At 33.7% G+C, this 20,660-nt stretch overlaps 3 protein-coding genes across 4 annotated transcripts; 1 reads left to right on the plus strand and 2 right to left on the minus strand.

The window, feature by feature from the left end:
- Positions 1-1,433: 1,433 nt before the first annotated feature.
- Positions 1,434-2,785, minus strand: LOC136820712 (potassium channel subfamily K member 9-like). Its single transcript, XM_067076929.1, has 2 exons — positions 2,343-2,785; positions 1,434-1,975 (listed from the first exon to the last, which is right to left on the minus strand). The coding sequence occupies exons 1-2, from the start codon at positions 2,770-2,772 to the stop codon at positions 1,434-1,436; spliced, it is 972 nt and encodes a 323-aa protein (XP_066933030.1). The 5' UTR covers positions 2,773-2,785.
- A 9,421-nt stretch (positions 2,786-12,206) lies between these two features.
- Positions 12,207-14,470, plus strand: LOC136820663 (uncharacterized). The gene is made up of 3 exons (XM_067076860.1): positions 12,207-12,581; positions 12,833-13,076; positions 13,730-14,470. The coding sequence occupies exons 1-3, from the start codon at positions 12,273-12,275 to the stop codon at positions 14,227-14,229; spliced, it is 1,053 nt and encodes a 350-aa protein (XP_066932961.1). The 5' UTR covers positions 12,207-12,272; the 3' UTR covers positions 14,230-14,470.
- A 307-nt stretch (positions 14,471-14,777) lies between these two features.
- LOC136820661 (homeobox protein Dlx1a-like) lies at positions 14,778-19,421 on the minus strand. 2 transcript variants are annotated; one of them, XM_067076856.1, is made up of 3 exons: positions 19,168-19,421; positions 16,510-17,025; positions 14,778-15,666 (listed from the first exon to the last, which is right to left on the minus strand). In XM_067076856.1, the coding sequence occupies exons 1-3, from the start codon at positions 19,202-19,204 to the stop codon at positions 15,161-15,163; spliced, it is 1,059 nt and encodes a 352-aa protein (XP_066932957.1). In that variant the 5' UTR covers positions 19,205-19,421; the 3' UTR covers positions 14,778-15,160. The 2 variants fall into 2 exon arrangements, with proteins under 2 accessions (XP_066932957.1, XP_066932958.1); XM_067076857.1 differs by lacking the exon at positions 19,168-19,421 and adding an exon at positions 17,254-17,333.
- Between the last annotated feature and the right edge of the window lie 1,239 nt (positions 19,422-20,660).

Below are 20,660 nucleotides of genomic sequence, written 5' to 3' on the forward strand. Positions count from 1 at the left end.
CTGAAGAAAATAGTCTTCCCGCGGCAAAGTCTACAACAAAAATCTTGTTATGTGCTAGAAAGTCAACAACTAAATTTTCCTGATATTGCGCCCTTTTTTCAAACACAATCATACATTCATTTTGACTTGCGATTTTGAGATAGCATACTCGTCAGATTGTTATGTTTTCATCCATCCCTTTAGAGCTTCAGCGTGGTAGGCAGAAAACAATCACAATCTGATCCCAGGTTAGATGCATTTGAGCCTCCTTTTACAAGTAACAAGGGCCTTCAGTGTTTCTTGTTTGATCATTGAGAATCCCACATGAACTCTGGAAGAAAGGTACTAGGTTTGTGAGGTAACGCGTAGACCATAGTTCAAAAATCTACCTATTCGACCCTTTGAGGGACTGAATTTCAAAAGTTGTGCCTCTCTTTGACGTTATTACAGCCGTTTGAGAGACTTTTTCCACTTATTTTCAGCTAAAATGTTCAAACTTTAATCCGAATGACGAGAATTTATGACCCTTGACAGAGTCAATTTTTGTTATTTCGTAATTTTAGGACCCTTACAATTTTTGTATCCTTTTGAGAGACTTTCGAAAGTGTAAAAAAGGGACCCTTATTTCCCGACACATATTTTGCCTAAGTAACCTCTCCCCCGGGCATGAATCAAGTACATATAGTTAACTTGCAGAGAAATCTTTTACCAAAATAGTGGTCTTAACTCTCAAATATTTTGCGTAACGCCTGGAAATTAAAAAAACTAAAGGAATTAAAATATAAAAAAGTAGTGAAATTTTTTAAAAAATGTTGGGAATAAATTAGAAAAAAAGCTATTTACAATACATCTTTGTAGAGTTATTTAAAATAAAGACCTACATACATTTTAGAAGCGAGTCCAAAAAGAAAGCTTTCAATAATCACGTGATATATACAACCCGGGACGGGTAATAGGGTTGGAGAATGTCGAGTATTTGCGGTCCGAAAACGGACCCTTAGAGAGACAATATCGAAAAAAAAGCGACCCTCTCGAAAAATTTCCCATCTCAAAATATATCTTATTAATTTTCATGGTTTTAATAACCCTAAAATACTCACAAATGGGGAGATTCCGACCCTTAGATAGATTATTTAGACTTTTTTTATTCTTGTCTGATTTTTTTAGAGAGACTTAGTGTACCGAACCTTACCGTTTGTCTATACCAAGCAACTATTTTTGCCTTTTTACCCCCTCGGATAAACAAAAGAAATATACCGGTCGGTGTACGTGTAGATTATATTACATGGATGAAAAGATTAGAACTTTTTAAACAACCATTTGTTTGTTGATTTATTCATATAAAATTGTTCTTTTGAAAAAATCCGTGTAGACTTTTAGTCCACTCTGTTAATTTTACCATTATTGTATATTCTTTCTTACTGGAAAAGACTGAGAGAAGTTACATGTATAAGTTAATAATCTTCCTCCATATTTTCAATGAGCTCATCGTCATTATTGGCTTTATAAATATTATTAAACTGAACAGTCTTCTTATCGCCCCAATTATCATAAATGACACCTAAAAGCAGAGCTCCAATTAATATAAAGCCTGTCACAAGCCAGCACAATAAAAATACAGCTAGCCCTGCATCCCTAGCTTCTTTACCATATTTGATCTCGATATGTTGGCCATATTGGATGACGTCACCAAAACCAACGGTTGTCAATGACATCAAAGAATACCATAATGCAGCATGATAATCGAATCCTTCCATGGCAGCAATAGCTGCTGACGTAAGCATGACGTAAGTTAACAATATGGCGCATATGATAGGTTTGTAAATCAGATCAACGCGATATCCGCGGCAACATTTTCGTAACACGTCTTTGACCAGCCGGATGACAATTTGTGATCCAGACACGATCATGATGAAGAAAAGAGGAATCCCAATGATAGCGATTAAAGCTACGAAAGCTTTTGCTCCAATTGTTATCGGTGTAACATGTCCCCAACCTTAATTTAAATGATACAATAATTTCTTGATGAAACAACCGTTGGACGACAGTAGTTACTTGGATAACAGTAGTAAAATCGTGTAAGGTAATTTTTAACAAAAAACGCAAAAGACATTTCCCAACAAGTTTGGCAAGTAGAGTTTCAACCTCAACCTTAAAGTCACTTAGTCAATTTTTTTGTTTTTTTTTCTCTTTTTGGCTGAAAACTGCTAATTCTAAGGTGCATAGGGGCGCCGAAATTTGTAATCAGAGGCGCTTTGTCTTTCGGCGCCCATAAAAAAAATCAGCCATTTAGTTGCCCTCCCTGCCACCACGCTACTGGTGCCACCTGGTGTGAAGGACCAAAATTAAGAACATTATCTTACCAACTGTTGTCAGAACTGATAATACCAAGATGTAAGATTCCAAATAAGTTGTTTGACGATACAAATTATCATAATAGTAATGATTAGGTACGGTTGTGTTTTCTTTGTAGTATATCCTCTTATGAAGCTCTTGAACAAATTCTTTCATTTTCTCCGCGCCTATACCATGTTCCTCAACAAATTCCTTGATGACTGGAAAACCTGTCGTATTTAAGAAGTGTTCAGTCTCACGAGCTCGGTCAGTCTCGATCGCATCCAAGTTGTGATCATTTATTGTATTGTTTTCATATTTTTCAAAAGCATTTCTCTCGATGGCGTATATGATACCAGCGGCGCCCAATAGGCAAACAACGAAGAATAAGAATTGGCGCCCGAAACGGAAGGCTAACGATTTGTATGAACGGGTTTCAAAGTCACTGGCAATCACCATGTTTATTTATCTTTACCTTGACGAAAAGCAGAGACAATCACCATAAATATTGTGGATACAAAGTCCATTAAAGAACCGTGAGATCGGGTAAACTGCATCAGTGGAGGCTAATATGCATAGCCCTCAAATGAATGACCTGGCTGGTCATTAAAATAAAAAGTTAGATTAAAAACAAAAATGGTGAAGTAGAGCTGCAAGCGAAGCTGCGTAGTTCATTTGTTGTGAAATTTTGCTGCTTTGATTGGTCAGTCCTTTAATGGCTATGCAAGTTTCCCTCTACTGATGCAAGTTACCCGACTTCACGGTACAGTAGAGTCTCCATGACTCGAGCACGCAGGGGGAAACATAAATTTGTTCGAGTTAAGGAAATTTCGAACTACCGGGTGCACCACAAAAAAGATTCTCTCTTTATAGTGAACTTTCCTGAGATCTAAAATTTTTGAAAGAACGAATCCTTTTCATCGTAAAGAAGAAAGATTAACTTAGATTTTGATGGGTCATTTATTAAATTTGGTTTATTAGATCAAAAGGTTGGTTTTCACGTTTTCGAGCACTTTCTGAAAGTAACTTTTTTATTCAATCGAGCATAACTTTTGGTCTAATAAATCAAATTCAATAAATGACCTATCAAAATTTAAGTTCATCATTCTTCTTTCCAATGAAAAAAGGAATGGTTCTTTTAAAATTTTCAGACTTCGAGAAAATTAACTTTAAAGAGAGAATTTTTTTGTGGCGCACCCAGTATAAGGTTTATAAGGCATTGTTAACATAAGGGACAATTTACTTGTTCGAGTTAAGGGGACATTCCAGTTATAGAAGTTTGGGTTAAAGAGATTCCACTGTATAACAAAGGAATGACAAAGGAAGTACCACCCTGCTATAAGTCTATAATTTGGTACAAGAGTATACGAGAGAAAAGAATCGAGGTGCTTTGAGTGCAAATCGAAATGGAAATTGGATGTTTTTTCCCTTTACATACAGTAATCTACAGCTAAAAACAATTCAATCATAAATATCTATATATAATCAGTTAATACGAGAATCTGAGATATTTTGCCTGTAGATTCTCTCAAGAACACCTCTGAGCAAAAACTTTTTCCATACAGTATATGGCCCCCAAAACGGAGGCGGCCCCCAAAACGGAGGTTTTCATTAAAATTAAGATTCTGACTTGTAGATTTATCAGAATTAAACGATTTTTGTTTATTTTGAAAGAATGATGGTTATACTAAAAAATGAGCATGTTTTTGTTGGTTTGAGACAGGTTCAAAATAACATATTTGCGTCTAAAGGAAATATTTTAACACCAAAATTAGACAAAAATTGCATATAACTCACTCTAGCTCCTTGGATATTGAAAATAAGTTATGAAAACGGGGTATAGGAAACTTTCTACACCTAATGCGGTTCAGAAAATGCAAATACATCTGTGACTTTAGAGGCTGGGTAAAAGATATAGCATCTTGAAGGTCAACCAGTATTTTGGAGCCCTAGAATCAGCATTGACAAAACCGAAAATTCTAAATATGAGAAAAAGCAAAAAGTCTTGGAATTCTATTCCTATCATCTTGAGTTAGTAGTTTATAACAAAAAATTAACATTATATATAAATTTTTTCGTTGAATCAGCAAAAACGGCAAATTCTGTCATTTTTTTGCAAAATATAGGAGAAAAATATCTTTAAAGCTTAATATTTTCACAGTTTCAGTTATGCTTTTTTTCTAAAAATTTTCACAGCTTATTCCATACATGAATGGAACTATTTTCAAAAGAGATTTGTTTTCAAAAACTTGATTAAGACGTTGTTAAATCAAAATTGTCATTTTGAAAATTTCTAAATTTTCAGTTTGGACTTTGCAATATCGAAAATCTTGAAATATTTCATAAAAATCATAAATTTTACATCCATCGGGTCGTAAATTTAAGGAAAAACACAAATATGTTCATAGTTTTCCCCCCTATTACAACTGGGCTTAATAATTTGATTTTAACTACACCTCCGTTTTGGGGGCCCCAAACCTGCATTTTGACAACCAGGGGTATACTGTAAAAATTTTATCAAATAAATTTATGCCCAAAACCCTTTAAATCATATTTCAAAACTATGGTCAAAATTTTGTGTTCATATCTTATATTTAATTTCAAACCACCGTTTTGGGGGCCATTAGAAAAAAGCTACCTATCTTTAAGCGATTGAAAAATATTATTGAAATTGAAAATGTTGAAAAAGAACTTCCAGGAAATAAAGTAGAGATGTTAAAGGTTTTCATGCAGCAAAAATTTTTGTAAAATCTTTTTTCCTCTAGATTTGAGAGAAATTTCAAATTTGATCGCCGTTTTGGGGGCCACATACTGTAATTCTTTTCCTAAGTCGATCATATCCAAGTTATAAGATTTTTACTTTTAGCAAGAAAACAACAGAATTTTGTCTTAAGAACTCTGTAAAAAGATTATTAAGAGTAATAAAGATTTGATATTGTCATATTTCAATTTTGGATAAAACTTGGACAAAAACATCCCCTTCTCACAGACCCACTGGGAACCCTTCCCGCTGGAAAGATTGTCCAAAATATCGTCCCCGGTGGAAAATTATCCTCCAATTTTTATCCCCACTGAAGATAATCGAAAAAATCAATCCTCACTACAAGATACAATGCTTTTTTTTTCTAATCCACACTGAATTTTCTGACTTGAAAACAAAAGAATTGAAATCCCCAGCCATAAGAATAAAGGAATATCAATCCCTATCGAATTTCAGTCCGATGTCTTTATCCCAACTGGCTGAAAAAGTCCTATCGGGTCTGTGAGAAGGGGGTGTACAAAAAGATATGGAGGTTTCGCTCAGAACCAAAAAAGGAACCTACATACAAAGTATCTCAAACCATTTGACCATATGTTACATTTACCAAAGCATCAAAGCTAACAAAATAACTAAAAAAAAAAATCAACGTTACAGTACAGTCAAATTAGTTCAATCTACATTTCATCTACGTACAACAACAAATTTTAACATCTAATCAAGAGTTATATACTTTTGTTGTTGTTAAACACTACATAAAGTGGAATAAGAGAAGGTTGCTAATCAAGTAGTTCTATAGGTCACTGTTTGCTATCATTATGGAGAAAAATAACTAAATCTCTGTGTATGAAGAGAAAACAGTGATTTTCCTTGGAGAGTACACGCTTTTTTTATAAGAATACACTTTATAAGGATGTCCATGTCATGATGAAAATGGCCAAAAAATCAAGAATAAGCTAAGAATATCACCATCATGGAATTTTGCTACTCAAGCTAAGAATGCCATTTTTAGAGCGTTTTCAATTATAAATTGTCTATTACCCCCAAGTAAGGCTCACTCCTTTCACAAAAATGCCATTTCATGCTTGAGACGTATGTACTAAATGCTAAATTTAGTCTGAATTCGGATCCTAACCTAAGAATGCTGTAAGAATATTTTAGGATGATTTTCCCAAAACAGTTAAGAATATCTATGATGAAATAGATTTACACCATTCTTATAAAAAAAGCGTGTATATAATAAACACTCATAATAATGTCACTGAATGAGTTAAAAAATGATTAAGGAAGCTTAAACCTCTTAAAGAATTTAAATGCAATTCGAAGCTTTTACAGAAAAGTCGATTAAAATATGCATTAATTTAGATAAAGAAAGGATTCTTAAGTCCCAGAACTTTATAGCAGCATCAAGGTATCACGAATAACAAGGTTTCAAAAAAAAAGTTATATCAATGTCAAAACGGCAAAAATAAAGTACAACAATTAAACCATAACCTCTCAAATTTCATCGTGAAATCAAAGAGTATCGAGCCTTCATGACAGACGAATACACGTTTTTTTTTTTATTAGAACACCTAAAATTTGGCTGAGCCTGGATGTGCTTATTTTTTTAGCAATTTTCAGCCTAAAATGTTCTTTAATGCGTTCTTAATTTTTCGGACTACTTTAAACCGACAACATCATGCAAAATAAAGAGCACTTAAAGTTGGTAAAATTTGGACAATATTTGACTCTCGATTTTTTGGTTAAAACTGCTTGAAAAGAGGAAAAAATTGTAGTTTCTTGTCATTCTTTTCCAAACTGAGACTGGGCATGTTCTTACTATGTTCTTAATTTTTCGACGAATTTCAGCCTAAATGTTCTTATAAACTGGGTTCTAATAAAGAAAAAAACGTGTAAGTTTGGCCAAAGACGACAACACTCTCCCTGATTTTTTTAAATTTTAATTTCTATTATAAATCTTTGATTACAATTTTAATGAAAAAATACTAGATTTAGCTGTACTCATCCAAGTGCAGTGTTAATACTGTTTCTCACTTATAAATTGATTTATACAGTATGGCTTCATCCAAGATCCTGAATAATTGTCGTATTTGTATCAAGTATACGAATATACACGTTTCTTTCTATAAGAACAAACTATATAAAAACATAAGGCTTCGATGGCCAAAATGGTAAGAACAAGTAAAGAACATTTTAAGGCTTTGTGTACTCTTGACTCAAAAACACCCTATTTCTTAGGAAAATGATAAAAAATATTCACAAAATGGTCAAAATAAGGACATATGTTAAGACCATTTTTAGGGTGAAAACTCAAAAAGTTAAAAACATCCGAATGCTTTAAAAATTTTAGATGTTCTTATAAAAAAAACATGTACGACATATTAGCTGAATGCTAGCTTGAACAAAATCAGGATATCTCGTCACAGCGCATGTACGTACGTACGCTATGATTGATGTTCACGGTACAGTGTCGATGGATCATGATTTTAATTCACATGATCATTTGATGTTTGATCTGGCGGCCAGGTGAAAATAACCAAAAGGTTGTGTTGATTTCTGTTATAATTCCTCATTACCGTAGAAAGAAACGCAATGCACCTTTACCTATAGCATCATAATGTATGTCATCGCATTCAAATCTGTGAGCATCATCTGTGCCGCCCAAGAGAACGTGTACCCTAGGGGGATAGGGGTACTTAGGCAAATGGAGGGTACGGTATGTGTCGCCCTTAAGGGTGCCTTTTTCGGATTTCTAAAATCCCGGGTCGGAAAAATCAGAAAATCAAATTTCAGTCCCACTAAGGGTCGGAGAAATAGGAAAATTTCAACTTTTTACCCCCTGAAAGATCGAAATTTGGTCAAAATTGGTCAAATTTGTCCCGCTAAGGGTCGCAAAATTCCCAAAATTTTCCTTTTTAGTCCCGGTAAGGGTCCAAAGTTCGAAAGTCGGGCGGCACCCCCCGTCAGCTCACAACCCTAGTACCCCCCCCCCCCGGGGCTTTAGCATTTACCCAAAACAAATGATCATAATAGACTTAAACACCACACATATTAAAATTCTCACAATTTAGCTGGCTTAACGTGGAGCTGTCATCGTGCAGAAATCTAAAGTTACCACACAAGTTCTGGACATTATTAGCTCGATATTTCAGATTGTCCATAGCTTTAGAACCACTCAAAACTGTATGCAAGATTCGGTTATGCCATGGCTTTGTGCACCATACTCTAAATTCGGTGTATTTACCACTTTCCAGCAATTTGGTCAAACCTTCTTGGGTCAAAGCAAACTTACCGGTTCGGATATTTGGTAATTGGTCAATCGGGGAAGGGTTATGGAGTATATAGAAAGAAAGAAAGAAACTCAATGTTATGTGTGAAACTAGGAATGACTCAAGATACGTACAATCATGGTTGAAATATATTGAGAATTCCAGTTATTTTAATGTTTTTCAAGATATATAAAGTTCCAGCGAGAAGTCGATTTTGGGCTATCTCTTTAATTCAATCGAATATTTCAATTTGGGAGGGGTTGGCAGACTTCCAGGCTATATTCTGAGCGCCTTATTGGACTATTTTTGAACTTTTGGATCCACAGATCCTAAGGGAGTGATCACAAAGTATCTACTTGGGGGGAGTGGAGGATATTTCAAAATAAATTTCGCACCCCTAACCTGGAAATTCTTTCGAACACTCTAACTGACTGATTAATAAGGTGCAGGTTATACTTACTTACTTTTGGATAAGGGTCACATATAAATCAGGTTTAACCCTATTCGGCCTAGGGGGGGGGGGCTGTTTCTGTTCGGAGGTCAAATTATTAGTAATAGCTCCTGAAATAATAAAACTTTTGCCATGAAATTTTCTGTAAATTCCTAGCTTTTATTAAGGTTCAAAATAAAAAAAAATTTGACTTCGAAATTAAAAAATTTCACACTTTGAGCATGATAACATTTCTGACAGTAGGGTGTCATAAAAATTGACATTTTCCCAATACAAATTTATAATTTATGTCAAATATATCGTTTAAACCGTAATTTATTTAATATTTAGGATAAAATAAGCCTTTTAAACTCAGGCAACTTTTTTCTAAAGCCTTTGTTAGAATACAATAGCTATTTATAAGAACGGCGACCGTAGTACAGTGGTAGAGCATCGGGCTACAGTTCGTAAGGTTGTGGGTTCAACCCCCAGCCGGGTCACACCAAAGATTCCCAAAATCGTACTTGATGGCTCTCTGCTTGATGCTCAGCAACTAAGAGAAGGATCAAGGGTAAGTGGAGAAATCCAGTGAGAAAAAGCGGCGCCCTCTCCTATCTTCGGGTAGGTAGCTATCGAAAGAGGAGCCTTCGGGTCGCCTCCGACTGCGGTCGCAGACTTACTTACTATAAGAACAAAAGAAACTGTCGGTTTTTGCTCACTTTGGGCATGATGAGTGACGTCACCAAAAATATTTTTGTCAAAAGTTACCTTGTGTGACAAGGATCTTATTTGCCAAATTTCATCCAAAAAGACCCACTAGATCAAAAGTTAAGGGGTGGTACAGGAAAAGCCCCCCCCCCCCCCCTAGGTTTGGACCGCCCCTAAAAGCCTAGGTTGAATAGGGTTAACTACATAAATTTCCAGATTGTGAGTAATCCTATAAACCTCAATTTCAAAATGTTGTACACTTATGTGGCGAGGACTACATTGTTATATAGAAGGCAGCAAGTGGCTTGATTTCAAACATGCAGGGGCAAATAATTTAGTGACGAAGGAGGTGAAACCATGGTTTGCGCCGATGAGAAAATTTTGATTTTGTACTCTTGATTTCCTTCAAACGAGGGATCTCTTTTCGGACCGATTTTGCCCAGAAATGAGGCTTTCAATGTCTGAATCATATGGAATTTAAAAGTAAAGATTTTCTTTGCATATACAATATCTTAATATAACAGGAGTAATATCAGAGATTATTATATACCTGTGGGCAAAAACAGCCATTGAATAATTCCTGATATACCATGGCTATTATACCACGGTAGAATTTTTTTTTTCAAATTTTGCTTTCAAAGTTTGAGTTTTTTTGTTGCTTTTGTTGTTATCAAAGAAATTCATTAAAATAAATCTATTGTCAATTTCATAAACAAATTTATTTAATAAAGTAATTAAGAAAATCATTAAGAAAGAAAAACATTCGAACGTTCGATTATGGGAGTGTTTTAAGTGAAACGTTTAGCTATTGACATAATTAATGTTTTATTTTTGCCTCTAGGTATATAATAAAACATATATTCAATAGGTTTTCGTTGGTTATTGGATTTATTAACCCTCGGTTATGTATATTCAACTCGGCTTCGCCTCGTTGAATATTAGATCACCTCGGGTTAATAAATCTCAATATTTCAGCTCTTTTTAAAAAGGCTAGACTACAATCAAGGTCATAATATTTGAGAAAAAAGGGAAATCCACCGGGAAGTTTTTGAACCACAATCGATTTGTAAGTGCTCTAAAGTAGGTTGGAAGAGTAGAGTTTTAACTCTGAGTTTTAACATGAGACTTAAGACTTAGCACCTTAGGATCTGAGGATCCAAAAGTTCAAAAATAGTCCAATAAGACTCAGAATATAGCCTGGAAGTCTGCCAACCCCTCCCAAATTGAAATAATCGATTAAATTAAAAAGATAGCCAAAAATCGACTTTCTCGCCAGAACTTTAAATCTTGAAAAACGTTAAAATAACCAAAATTCTCAATATATTATGACCTTAATTGTATGCTTAAATATGAAATTATATGAGGGGGATCCTTATTAACAAACAACCTCTCTTAGTCCACTGAACCAATTTTTACACAATGTTAAGACCTATTGGAACCAAAATGGCGAGGCTATCAGGATGATATTTCAGAATATAATACAGAATTAACAATAATATGAAATACGAATAACACGAAAAAATTTCAAATCTTCAAATGTATAACCATGAAATTTGACCCCTTGAAATATCTCTTGAGTTGTCCAAAAATATTTCGCACCCCCCTTTTCCATTGAAAACATTTTGGAACGAACCCCCCCCCCCCCCCCCCCCCCCTAAACCCTAAAAGAAATTTTCGAACCCCCCTGAAATCCTTCACCCCCCCTAGTAGGTACTTTCTGACCACTCCCTAAGGTCGTAAGTATAAAGCCTAACGTTAAAACTCTACCCTTCGAACCTACTTTAGAGCACTTACAAATCGATTGTGGTTTCAAAACTTCTTTGGGAATATCCCTTTTTTCTCAAATATCATGACCTTGATGGTAGATTTGTAGGTAACAAGTGATACTTTTATGGACCTACCTGGTTATGCATTTAAAACATATAATTGATATCTACGTGAGCATGACCGTTAAAACAATCATTCAGAACACACAGTGAGGATTTATTAAAATTCTTCGTTTGTTAGTATTTTTTTCACCACCATTTTAAAGTTTTTTTTTCTCAGATCTTTGGACACAATGTCTAATATGTAATAGTTTTATCTAGGTCAGAGAGGGATCAGGGAAAATTTTTAGCCTGTAAGTTGAAGATTTTTCATAGCAATGAATTACTTAATATTACTTAAAGGGACATAAAAGTAGTAAAATGTAAACATTGCGCGAACCACGTGTCATTAAAGAGAACAATTAAAATCACGTGCCCAAAACAAACTTGTAAAAGAATTGAAACAATCAAAATCAGCCATATTTAATTTGAGTTTTTATTTTGACATGTGACATTTGTTTTGATTTTGTATCCCGCTGCATACGGTTTGTTTACAAATTTCGTCAGTACTTTTATGTCCCTTTAAAAAGTCGATTAAAATCGGTCAGAACTACATATAAATAATTAATCGGATCAATATTTTCAAAACTAAATGTAAATCTCGCGCAATCACTTCAATCAAGATAGCAGAATCAAGAAATCAAATTCAAGTCTAGTTTTGAATACTAGTGGTTTTAAATTCATCTCATCCCATTCATGTATCCACCCAAGGCCCCTGGATCAATGAAAAAAACAAATGAAAAAAATCGATTATGTATTTGTCAAATATGAATTAGACTTCTGAATAATATTGCATTGTACTTTACATAATGTCTAAGAATATTTTAAAATCGAAGAAAATATTTTTTTTTGCACAAGATTGTGTTGTGATAACTCTTAACAAAATCTAATCGCAATATTGGCGAGGCTGAAAAATAATTATTGAAATGATTTTAGCGATATTCTTGACCCAATTTCTATCAGTTTTTTGCAGTTGGTATAATGCCGAACATTTTAATCCAATCATTACAAACGCGGAAAATTCATCTATATCCATCCCTGCCCGATCGTCAATCGAATGTGTTCTAAAATGTAAAGTGAAATCGGGGACAAGTTATTTTGTGGAAACGGAACACAAATGTTTTTGTTTGAAGGAAGAGGAAGAAGAAATATATTTGCCTAATGAAGATGACGAAGACTTTAATGGGAAAATCTTTAAAGAAATCCAACATACTGACATCTGTTACGAAGAGATGGTAAGTTATCCACCTAGTAGCATTTTTATACAATGTGATACTCATGGGTAGAATGGGACAGGGCGAAAAATTTTTCTTGCTAATTCGAACTTCTTTTGCTCGAATCTTCCTAAAGTTAGAACTTAATTTCCCATCAAGAGTACACTTTCCGCAATACTATCTACAATTTGAATCTTACTGTAATTCGAACAAATTAAACTTCCCCATGGAATTCGAAGTAGGGAGAGTTTTATAGTTGATATTTATTTAAGGTGTTTGGGTCGTGTCAAGAAGTGAAAGAGAAATGTCCAACGTGTGCATCAGGATTTTATTGGTATGAAGCCGAACCCTTCAGTGAAAGTCGAACCAAAATGTTTTGTGATTTCAATAATGTTGACGGGAAAGCAACTTGCAAAAGTATCAGAGAAAATTGTCAGGATTGTGTGTCCGATTTTTATGCCATTGAAGTTGAAGACAAGCCGATTGAAGTATATTGTGATTTATCGACGGATGGAGGTAACAAATTCATATTTTTTGCATACAAATCTACGTATCTTGGGTTATTTCAAAGTTCACATAAAAATTAAGTTTCTTTCTGTGTGCACATGACGTTATGTATCCTGAGTATCAGAGGTTGAGTTTTCAACGAATATATGTATCAACCTCTGAGGACCAAGTAAAGAAATTTTATCGCGCATGTGTCAATCTAATCACTGTAGAAAGAATCAAAGATGAAGAGAAAATATTACCATATTAATGTCTATTGTATCAATATACATGTTTACTATTGACGAATTCAGTGTAAAGTGTAATTAAAATGAGTTTATTTCAAAAGATATCTTCTACATGATTCCCAAATGTATGACAGTAATTACTAAACCATTAATTATGGTAATGTTACTTCAATGGAATCGAAATAATATATGGTTCTCTATCACTGATTCTTTCTAAAAAGCGTTGATGACATTTCTGAGTTATGTTTTCAACGACGCGAAAAAATATCAACTTTGAACTTAATCCAAGATCTTGGATTGTCGTCATGTTACTTTTCTCTGCGTTGATTGCGCGCTGAATAAGATCTGGATTGGTCGGCACAGGTTGATATATGATTTCGGCCTGTGCTTTTCACGGTAGACGTTATGGCCATTGAATTTATTTTTTTCTTTTAGGTGGTTGGCTGGCTATTTTAAATATCACGTACAACGATGATGCCAGCAGGGTTGACATTAGCAACAATGTACTCCATAACCCTTCCCCGATTGACCAATTACCAAATATCCGAACCGGTAAGTTTGCTTTGACCCAAGAAGGTTTGACCAAATTGCTTGAAAGTGGTAAATACACCGAATTTAGAGTATGGTGCACAAAGCCATGGCATAATCGAATTTTGCATACAGTTTTGAGTGGTTCTAAAGCTATGGACAATCTGAAATATCGAGCTAATACTATCCAGAACTTATGTGGTAACTTTAGATTTCTGGATGATGATAATTCGAGATTTAGTCAAATAAATTGCGCTAATTGGCGAATGGGAAGACACATCTATTTTGATCATTTGTTTTGGGTTGATTGGCAAACACATGTTGTCTTAAGCAGTCAGAGATTCGAATGTGACGATAGTGTTAACGATGAAAAAGACAAAGGAACGTGGCGTTTCTTCGTGCGGTAAAACCAATCATTTGCGCATTAAGACACAAAATTAGCAATTTGATTGCTTTGACTTGGCTGTGACCTCTTCGTACGGGTGAGAGTAGAACTTGTATTTTTCAAGTTTTAATGTATATTTTACAGACTCATACATACTAACATATACCAACCTATCAGGGTTAGTCCCGATCCTAGAAGTGCCCCTAACAGGGTCTTCAGCCCTTTATTTCCATACCAATGCTACTCCAAACGCTATTGTGACTCTCGAGCTAAACTAAAGCCTTTGCTAGAATACAATAATACAATAACTATTTATAAGAACAAAGGAAATTTTAGAATTTTGCTTTCTTTGGGCATGATCGGTGACGTAATCAAAAAACTTTTTTTCAGAAGTTACCTCATATGACAAAGATCTTATGTACCAAATTTCGTCCAAAAAGACCCAATAGATAAAGTTAAGGGTTGTTACAGGAACCACTCCTAAAAGCCTAGTTTGAATAGAGTTAACGAGGGGAAAAATTCGATCGAAACACTAGAAGCTGGAACATAGTTGTATGAGAGGTTTAGCTATTTCGTTCTTTCGGATTTTTATTTCATTGTAAAATATTGATACTGTGTGTTGTAGTAAGATAATTTATGTACATATATACAAAAAAACTAATTCGATACCATTTTTAAACTATTTCCATGGCTAAAAAATATTTGCTCTTCAAAAAAAACTTAAAATAGCGAACAAAATAAACTATTCGATATTTTCACTTGTCCATCTATACAATGATTAAAAGTGTTTCCAAAATATAATATTGAAGTTACTTTTTTTTTTACAATTTTCGTAGAACACAAGTTAAAAAAAAAGATAAAACTAAAATTTGTGAATTTTTAGTGAAAAAAATATATACTCAGGACAGAAACAGACAGTTACTAAGGGTTAAGAAAGGTGATTAGTTTAAACACTACATATGATAAGAGAAATTAGGCCGAGTTGTTCGAACATCAGTTCCGCTTGTGCCACCGTATGGAAACATGGTTTCGTGACTTCCGTATCCACCGGCCGATTGCATCCGGTAGTACCAAGAATCACCGGGTACCGAACTATGCGATGATGGTGGTGGTGAGAATGGACTCAAGTGTGGCATTGGTGGTCCGCCAAAGCTTTTCTCACCATAACCAGACGGCCATAAACCAGGATTGCCACCAGAAACGAGGCTTGATGGCGGTGGCATTTGTCCTCCATTAGCTTTGATGATTTTCTTGAATTTAGATCTCTTGTTTTGGAACCAGATTTTGATTTGGGTTTGAGTTAAACCGAGTGCGTGTGCTAATTCTGCGCGTTCAGGTAACGAGAGGTAATGCGTGCGTTCGAAAGCACGGTTGAGTTCGCGTAACTGTTGACTAGTGAAGATTGTTCGTGGTTTTCGAGGTAATTTTCCACCTTTACCGTTCTTCGATTGCGTAAGATCTATAAGATATGAAAAAATTGAAAAGAATTACTCATTAATTTTTCCAACAATTATCGGATATTAAAAACAATATACCCACTTGAGAAAGTCTTTTTTCCAAATTAGGAAAGTTTCAATAAAAATAATCAATTTCAAATAGGTAATGAAAAGAGGTCATTAATTTTAACGTCCTGTAGTTTTTAATAGCTATTCAAAAGTCTTAAATTGGTCACAGGTCGTTAAGACTTTTTCTCTTCGTAAAACGGAAAAACATTACTCAAATGCAAAGTCGACAATTAACTGTTTTATTAAGGCGCCCATTCTACCACAAATACAACATTAAGGAAAAAGTTAGGACATGTTTTCGTGTTTTTTTCACATGCAAGGTTTCATAATTTTATCATTGAAATTATCTGATATTAACGCTGGAAATAGAAATGGTTGATTGTTTACGAAATTCTTATGTTTTGATTATCTTTGTGATAATTTATGGCAAGGAGGTGATTAAAAACTTTAATGGTGATCTTTATCGCGAATTGTTTGAATGCATCATTTTGACTTATCACAATTTTTAAGCTTTGGGAAAAAAACATGACCAACGTCAAATGTTAAACGCAATTAAATTAGGAGCTACCAACCCATCTAATTATTCCTAATCATGTTAATGACATTCATTGAAAATTAAAGGAAAACCTCCTACATTTTTGCTGCAAAATGTTCAATGTAGCTAAGACGTTTTTCTCTGCTAAAAACCTGCTAAAAATTATCGTTATGAAAGATATCAGTGTCAATTAAAATTCAAAGAAGATAATTTTAGTTCCAACAAGTCAATATTATCTCCTTAATATAAATAAACATTTTACCTCCTTCATCTTCTTCATCTGATTCCTGCTTAACGTAAGATGAGGATGAAAAGCTTCTCGACATATTTGACGTGATACTTGACGGCGAAGAGAGGGTCGTTTGCATAGAGTTGTTATTGTAAGACGAAGTATATGATGTTGGAAGTCCACTAGAGTGGAAAGACTGTAGTGACGATGAAATTGAATCTTGTTCGGGCATTGAACCATTTGGCGTATTATTATTCAAAAAGGATTTCGAGTCGTCGAAGGTTTTGAATGGATGTGTATCTTGCGTCGAAGGGTGTGATCGTAAATCGCCCATTGGTGAAAATTGCGTCGCTGGTCGAGGTGAGAATTTTCCTTCGCTTTCATGAGGGTTATTGTTGTTGTTGTTGTTGTTGTTAGAGTCGATTTGTTGTGACATTTCTTTGAAGTTGGTTACGAATGACGTTGGCGTGTAGTTTAAAGGGCGGTACGCCTCCGGTGCTTTACTGGGCGGTAAAAATGAACTCATGTTCGGAACTTGCTGTGATAGCACTGTGAAATAGAAGAAAGAATATTAATTAAACATTAATTTTTGTTTATTAGTTGGACTAAGAGATTTCTCATTTTTGGATGGTTGACAGAGCATTATGCTGCCCCTCCTCATATATAATTACCGAAGTAATTCTTAAGTATGAAAATAATCAATTACTAATGATCTACCTGTGATATATAGTACCGTTTAACAAAATAATTATAAACAAATTTATGAAAATTTCATACCAATTTTTAGAAAAAAAATCTGCAGAATGGAAGACCTCTTATCAATTCGAGTAGTTAACTTCAATTAATGACAAATCGTTTTAAAACCTTAAGCCCAGTTATACACAATTATACTATCGTTAATTTTAATTATTAATAAATATAGAATAATACGAACAATAGAAGGCCATTATGTTTTTTTTCAACACGTTCTTTTTGACCTTTTGTTTGAAAAATTATCATTGTGTGATTATTATTATTTTGAAGTGCGAAGATGGGAAAATATTAGAATAAAAATATCGGGGAAAGTGAGTATTATGCGTATTTCTTCAAATATTTTTTCTGAGATAACCATGAGAAAATGACAGACGGCATTGGTATATTTTTCGCCCATTTTATATTTCGTTTTACTGTTTTAGTTTTTTTTTCAACTGTATCTGATTCAGAGTTCTTTTCTTTTCGATTGAGACAAAAACTGGAGGGATTTTCCTTACGCAGTTTGTGTTTTCATCACAACAATTCTCAACGCTGAATATTATATTTGCTATAAAAAGTTAACTTTTCATCAGCAAAACTTCATCGAGTATTTCAATTTTTTTATTGAAAAAATAATTATTTCGCGTAATTAATCTGAAAATAAATTAATATTTGTTGCAAACAACCTTTCATAAATCAGAAGTCTCAAGCGATTTATCTAAATTGTCCTGTTTCGAAAAGTGCGCAACTTTCGCGCAAAGCAATTAAAAAAATAATTGCTTTATTTTTGACATTTTTCAATTTAGTCACTCATAATAATCACGAATAGACAGAAAAGAGCGCCGAAAATAGTAAAAATCAGCTTAAAACTGTAAGAATGAACAATCCAAAAATTATTTTCACAAATTCTTCAGATTTGAATTCACCTGTAATTACCGTTAACTTGCACCAGAAGTTCACAAAAAGTATGAAATAAAATTTTCCAATTTTTGTCACTCCGCTTTTTACCAGATTAATTTAAATTCAACTACTGCAGGACAACAAAAGATTCTGCAAACAAACTTTAATGTATCTTTTGTTTCAAATGGAATGCACGTAATTAATATTCATTCTCCGTAATTTTAATGACCTTTACATTCTTGTGAAAAAGCCAGATTTAATTATTCTCCTCATTAAAAAGGCGTTATACAATAAATGATTTTTTTAACCAAACCCTACTAAGGAAGCACGAATTTGGGTGCGATGACATTGTATATCTTTAGTAAAATCTTTATTGAAATTGAAATCTAAGTAATTATTCACTAATATTTCAGCCGTTTTATTAAAAGAAAGCTGAGACTTAGTATGATGTTAATGAAAATTAATTCTTTCCAGACAAACTTCAATTTTTACCTTTTATTTTCTTAAATTTTTGCAACTTTTTCAAAAACCCGCAAAATAGCAAAATAGCATTTGCAACGCTAAAATTGTGTGCAAAATACAGAATATTTGCAGATTTGTGTCTTTTCTAGGTCAAGCAAACTTTAATTGATCATTAATTTCATGTAATTATGAAAAAAATATTGTAATTTCACATGCAATTAGAAATAGTACTATAAATCAATGTTGGAAAATTACTATAATTATAAGCTTTTACTTTAACTTTTATTAGCAATTATAGGAAAAAAACTTGCGAAAGGTTTAATTTGATTGAAAATATATAACTTTTGCAAATTTGCGTTTGGAGATTCCACAGATATTTCTAATTTAAGGAGTACATTTGACATTTACCTTTAGGAAAACACCAAATATTGAAGTGGGTGATTATAAGTGGAAAGCTGCTTAATTTACAAGACAATAGGCAATGTTGGGGTTATACTGAAGTTTTATGCAAGAGCGCTAGGTTGAAGTCAAGGATTACTGAGCAAAACCCTTGTGGAAAACAGTTCCTTAGGAGTCAAATAAAACAAATATGTTTACCTGCTTGTTGGTGGGGAGACATTTTCATCTCAATCATCGCAATGAATTATGGGTGTGTCCCAAATTTGAAAATCTGCACTCAATCGTTTACACCAAAAATATCTACGTACATATACAAATGATGTCTTGCAAAATTAAAGCCAAGAACACACGCAGGCTGAAATCACAATTTTTATATTCACTCTTGATTTTCTCTTTCTCTCTGGATACTTGTTAAGTTAATGATAGTATAATTTCTAATGACTCTTTAATATGATATCAACGAGTCATTTTATAGCTGTATAATAAGTCAGCCGTGACACATAATTGTTCAAGTAGATTGGTACCGAGTCAAAAACAATGAAAACGCTTCCGGGCAAGATAGGAGATTTTTTTGTTTATGTTTTTCTTGTTTAATTGAGATACGCACCGTTTTACAAAAAAATTGCTTGGTTGTTATGTAAGCGCGCATTTTTTTGGGAAGAATTTTTTTTTGCGAAATCATTGTTTCCTTTTTTATGTGTTTGTTTTGTGTATTTGTCATTAATGTCGTACAGGATGATAAAAAATACTTTTCGTACATTTTCATTAAAAATTTGACGAACACAATCATTAAATGTTTTCCCTTTAGGGAAATGGCATGATCTAACTTTTAAGAATAATTTGGTTGAAAAATCTTGATTTATGCGATTATTAATTGGAGAGCGGGTAAATTTAACGCGAAAATCACTTAAAATAACTTTGAGTTAATTTATAAGCGACAAAAGTACTGTAATTAACCTTATTGGTTTTCGATGTCTGGACAATCAATGAATCGTTTTAAAATAAAATAATACGCAATCATTAAAATGGCCTGAAGGAAAAGTTTTTCAAAGATTAACTTTCTTTTTCCAAAGATTTGGAACAAAATTGAATATTAGCGTATTAAAAAGGATCAAAAAACAATATTTCAAATTTGTCTCACTATTTGAGTTTCTCACGATTTTTTGCGGTCCTTTCAAAAAAATAATTATCTAACAAGAAAAAAATAAACGCAAGATATTCGAGCCTCCACATTATCTAGATGGAGTGAAATTAATGTTGGATTATCAGGGGATTATCTGGAAGGTTTTTTATTCAGGTGCAGATAATTTTGATTAACTTAAGATCATCAACTCAATATATTTAAATCTTACAATTAAAGAATAGAGGCAAATGGGTCAAATTTAATGAAACTTAGCTTCCCTGCCTCACGCGTAATATGTGATAATATCAAGATACACGTAAAATAAAGTTTAAAATTGTAGCACAAAGCGCCAATCGCATGCAACACATACAACCCTGTCTCAGCGATCCGGTTAGAATTTTTTCGCCATTTGTTGTAGTTTGGAAAGATTTCCGTTGACCTTCAATTTAGGAGCAGCGGGCGACTAGGTCTAAAAAAGTCCTTATTGTGTTTTTTTTGATAAAACACGGGTTATACAAAGTTATATTAATGCAGTCAAAACATGTAATTACTCGAAAAAGTTCACGTG

This window comes from Clytia hemisphaerica, unplaced genomic scaffold (assembly GCF_902728285.1).
Source record: "Clytia hemisphaerica strain Z4C2 unplaced genomic scaffold, Clytia hemisphaerica genome assembly, whole genome shotgun sequence".
NCBI classification, from domain to species: Eukaryota; Metazoa; Cnidaria; class Hydrozoa; order Leptothecata; family Clytiidae; genus Clytia; species Clytia hemisphaerica.

Bases quoted from the DNA above. Each gene is read 5' to 3' on its own strand.
- LOC136820712 (XM_067076929.1), bottom strand. From the start codon at position 2,772: ATGGTGATTGCCAGTGACTTTGAAACCCGTTCATACAAATCGTTAGCC. The intron at 1,976-2,342 runs GTAAGATAATGT...ATTTAAATTAAG, and splicing joins ATCAGTTCTGACAACAGTTG to GTTGGGGACATGTTACACCG.
- LOC136820663 (XM_067076860.1), top strand. From the start codon at position 12,273: ATGATTTTAGCGATATTCTTGACCCAATTTCTATCAGTTTTTTGCAGT. The intron at 12,582-12,832 runs GTAAGTTATCCA...TATTTATTTAAG, and splicing joins ACATCTGTTACGAAGAGATG to GTGTTTGGGTCGTGTCAAGA. The intron at 13,077-13,729 runs GTAACAAATTCA...TTTTTCTTTTAG, and splicing joins TGATTTATCGACGGATGGAG to GTGGTTGGCTGGCTATTTTA.
- LOC136820661 (XM_067076856.1), bottom strand. From the start codon at position 19,204: ATGATTGAGATGAAAATGTCTCCCCACCAACAAGCAG. The intron at 17,026-19,167 runs GTAAACATATTT...TCTATTTCACAG, and splicing joins GTCTCCCCACCAACAAGCAG to TGCTATCACAGCAAGTTCCG. The intron at 15,667-16,509 runs GTAAAATGTTTA...CATATCTTATAG, and splicing joins AGATGAAGAAGATGAAGGAG to ATCTTACGCAATCGAAGAAC.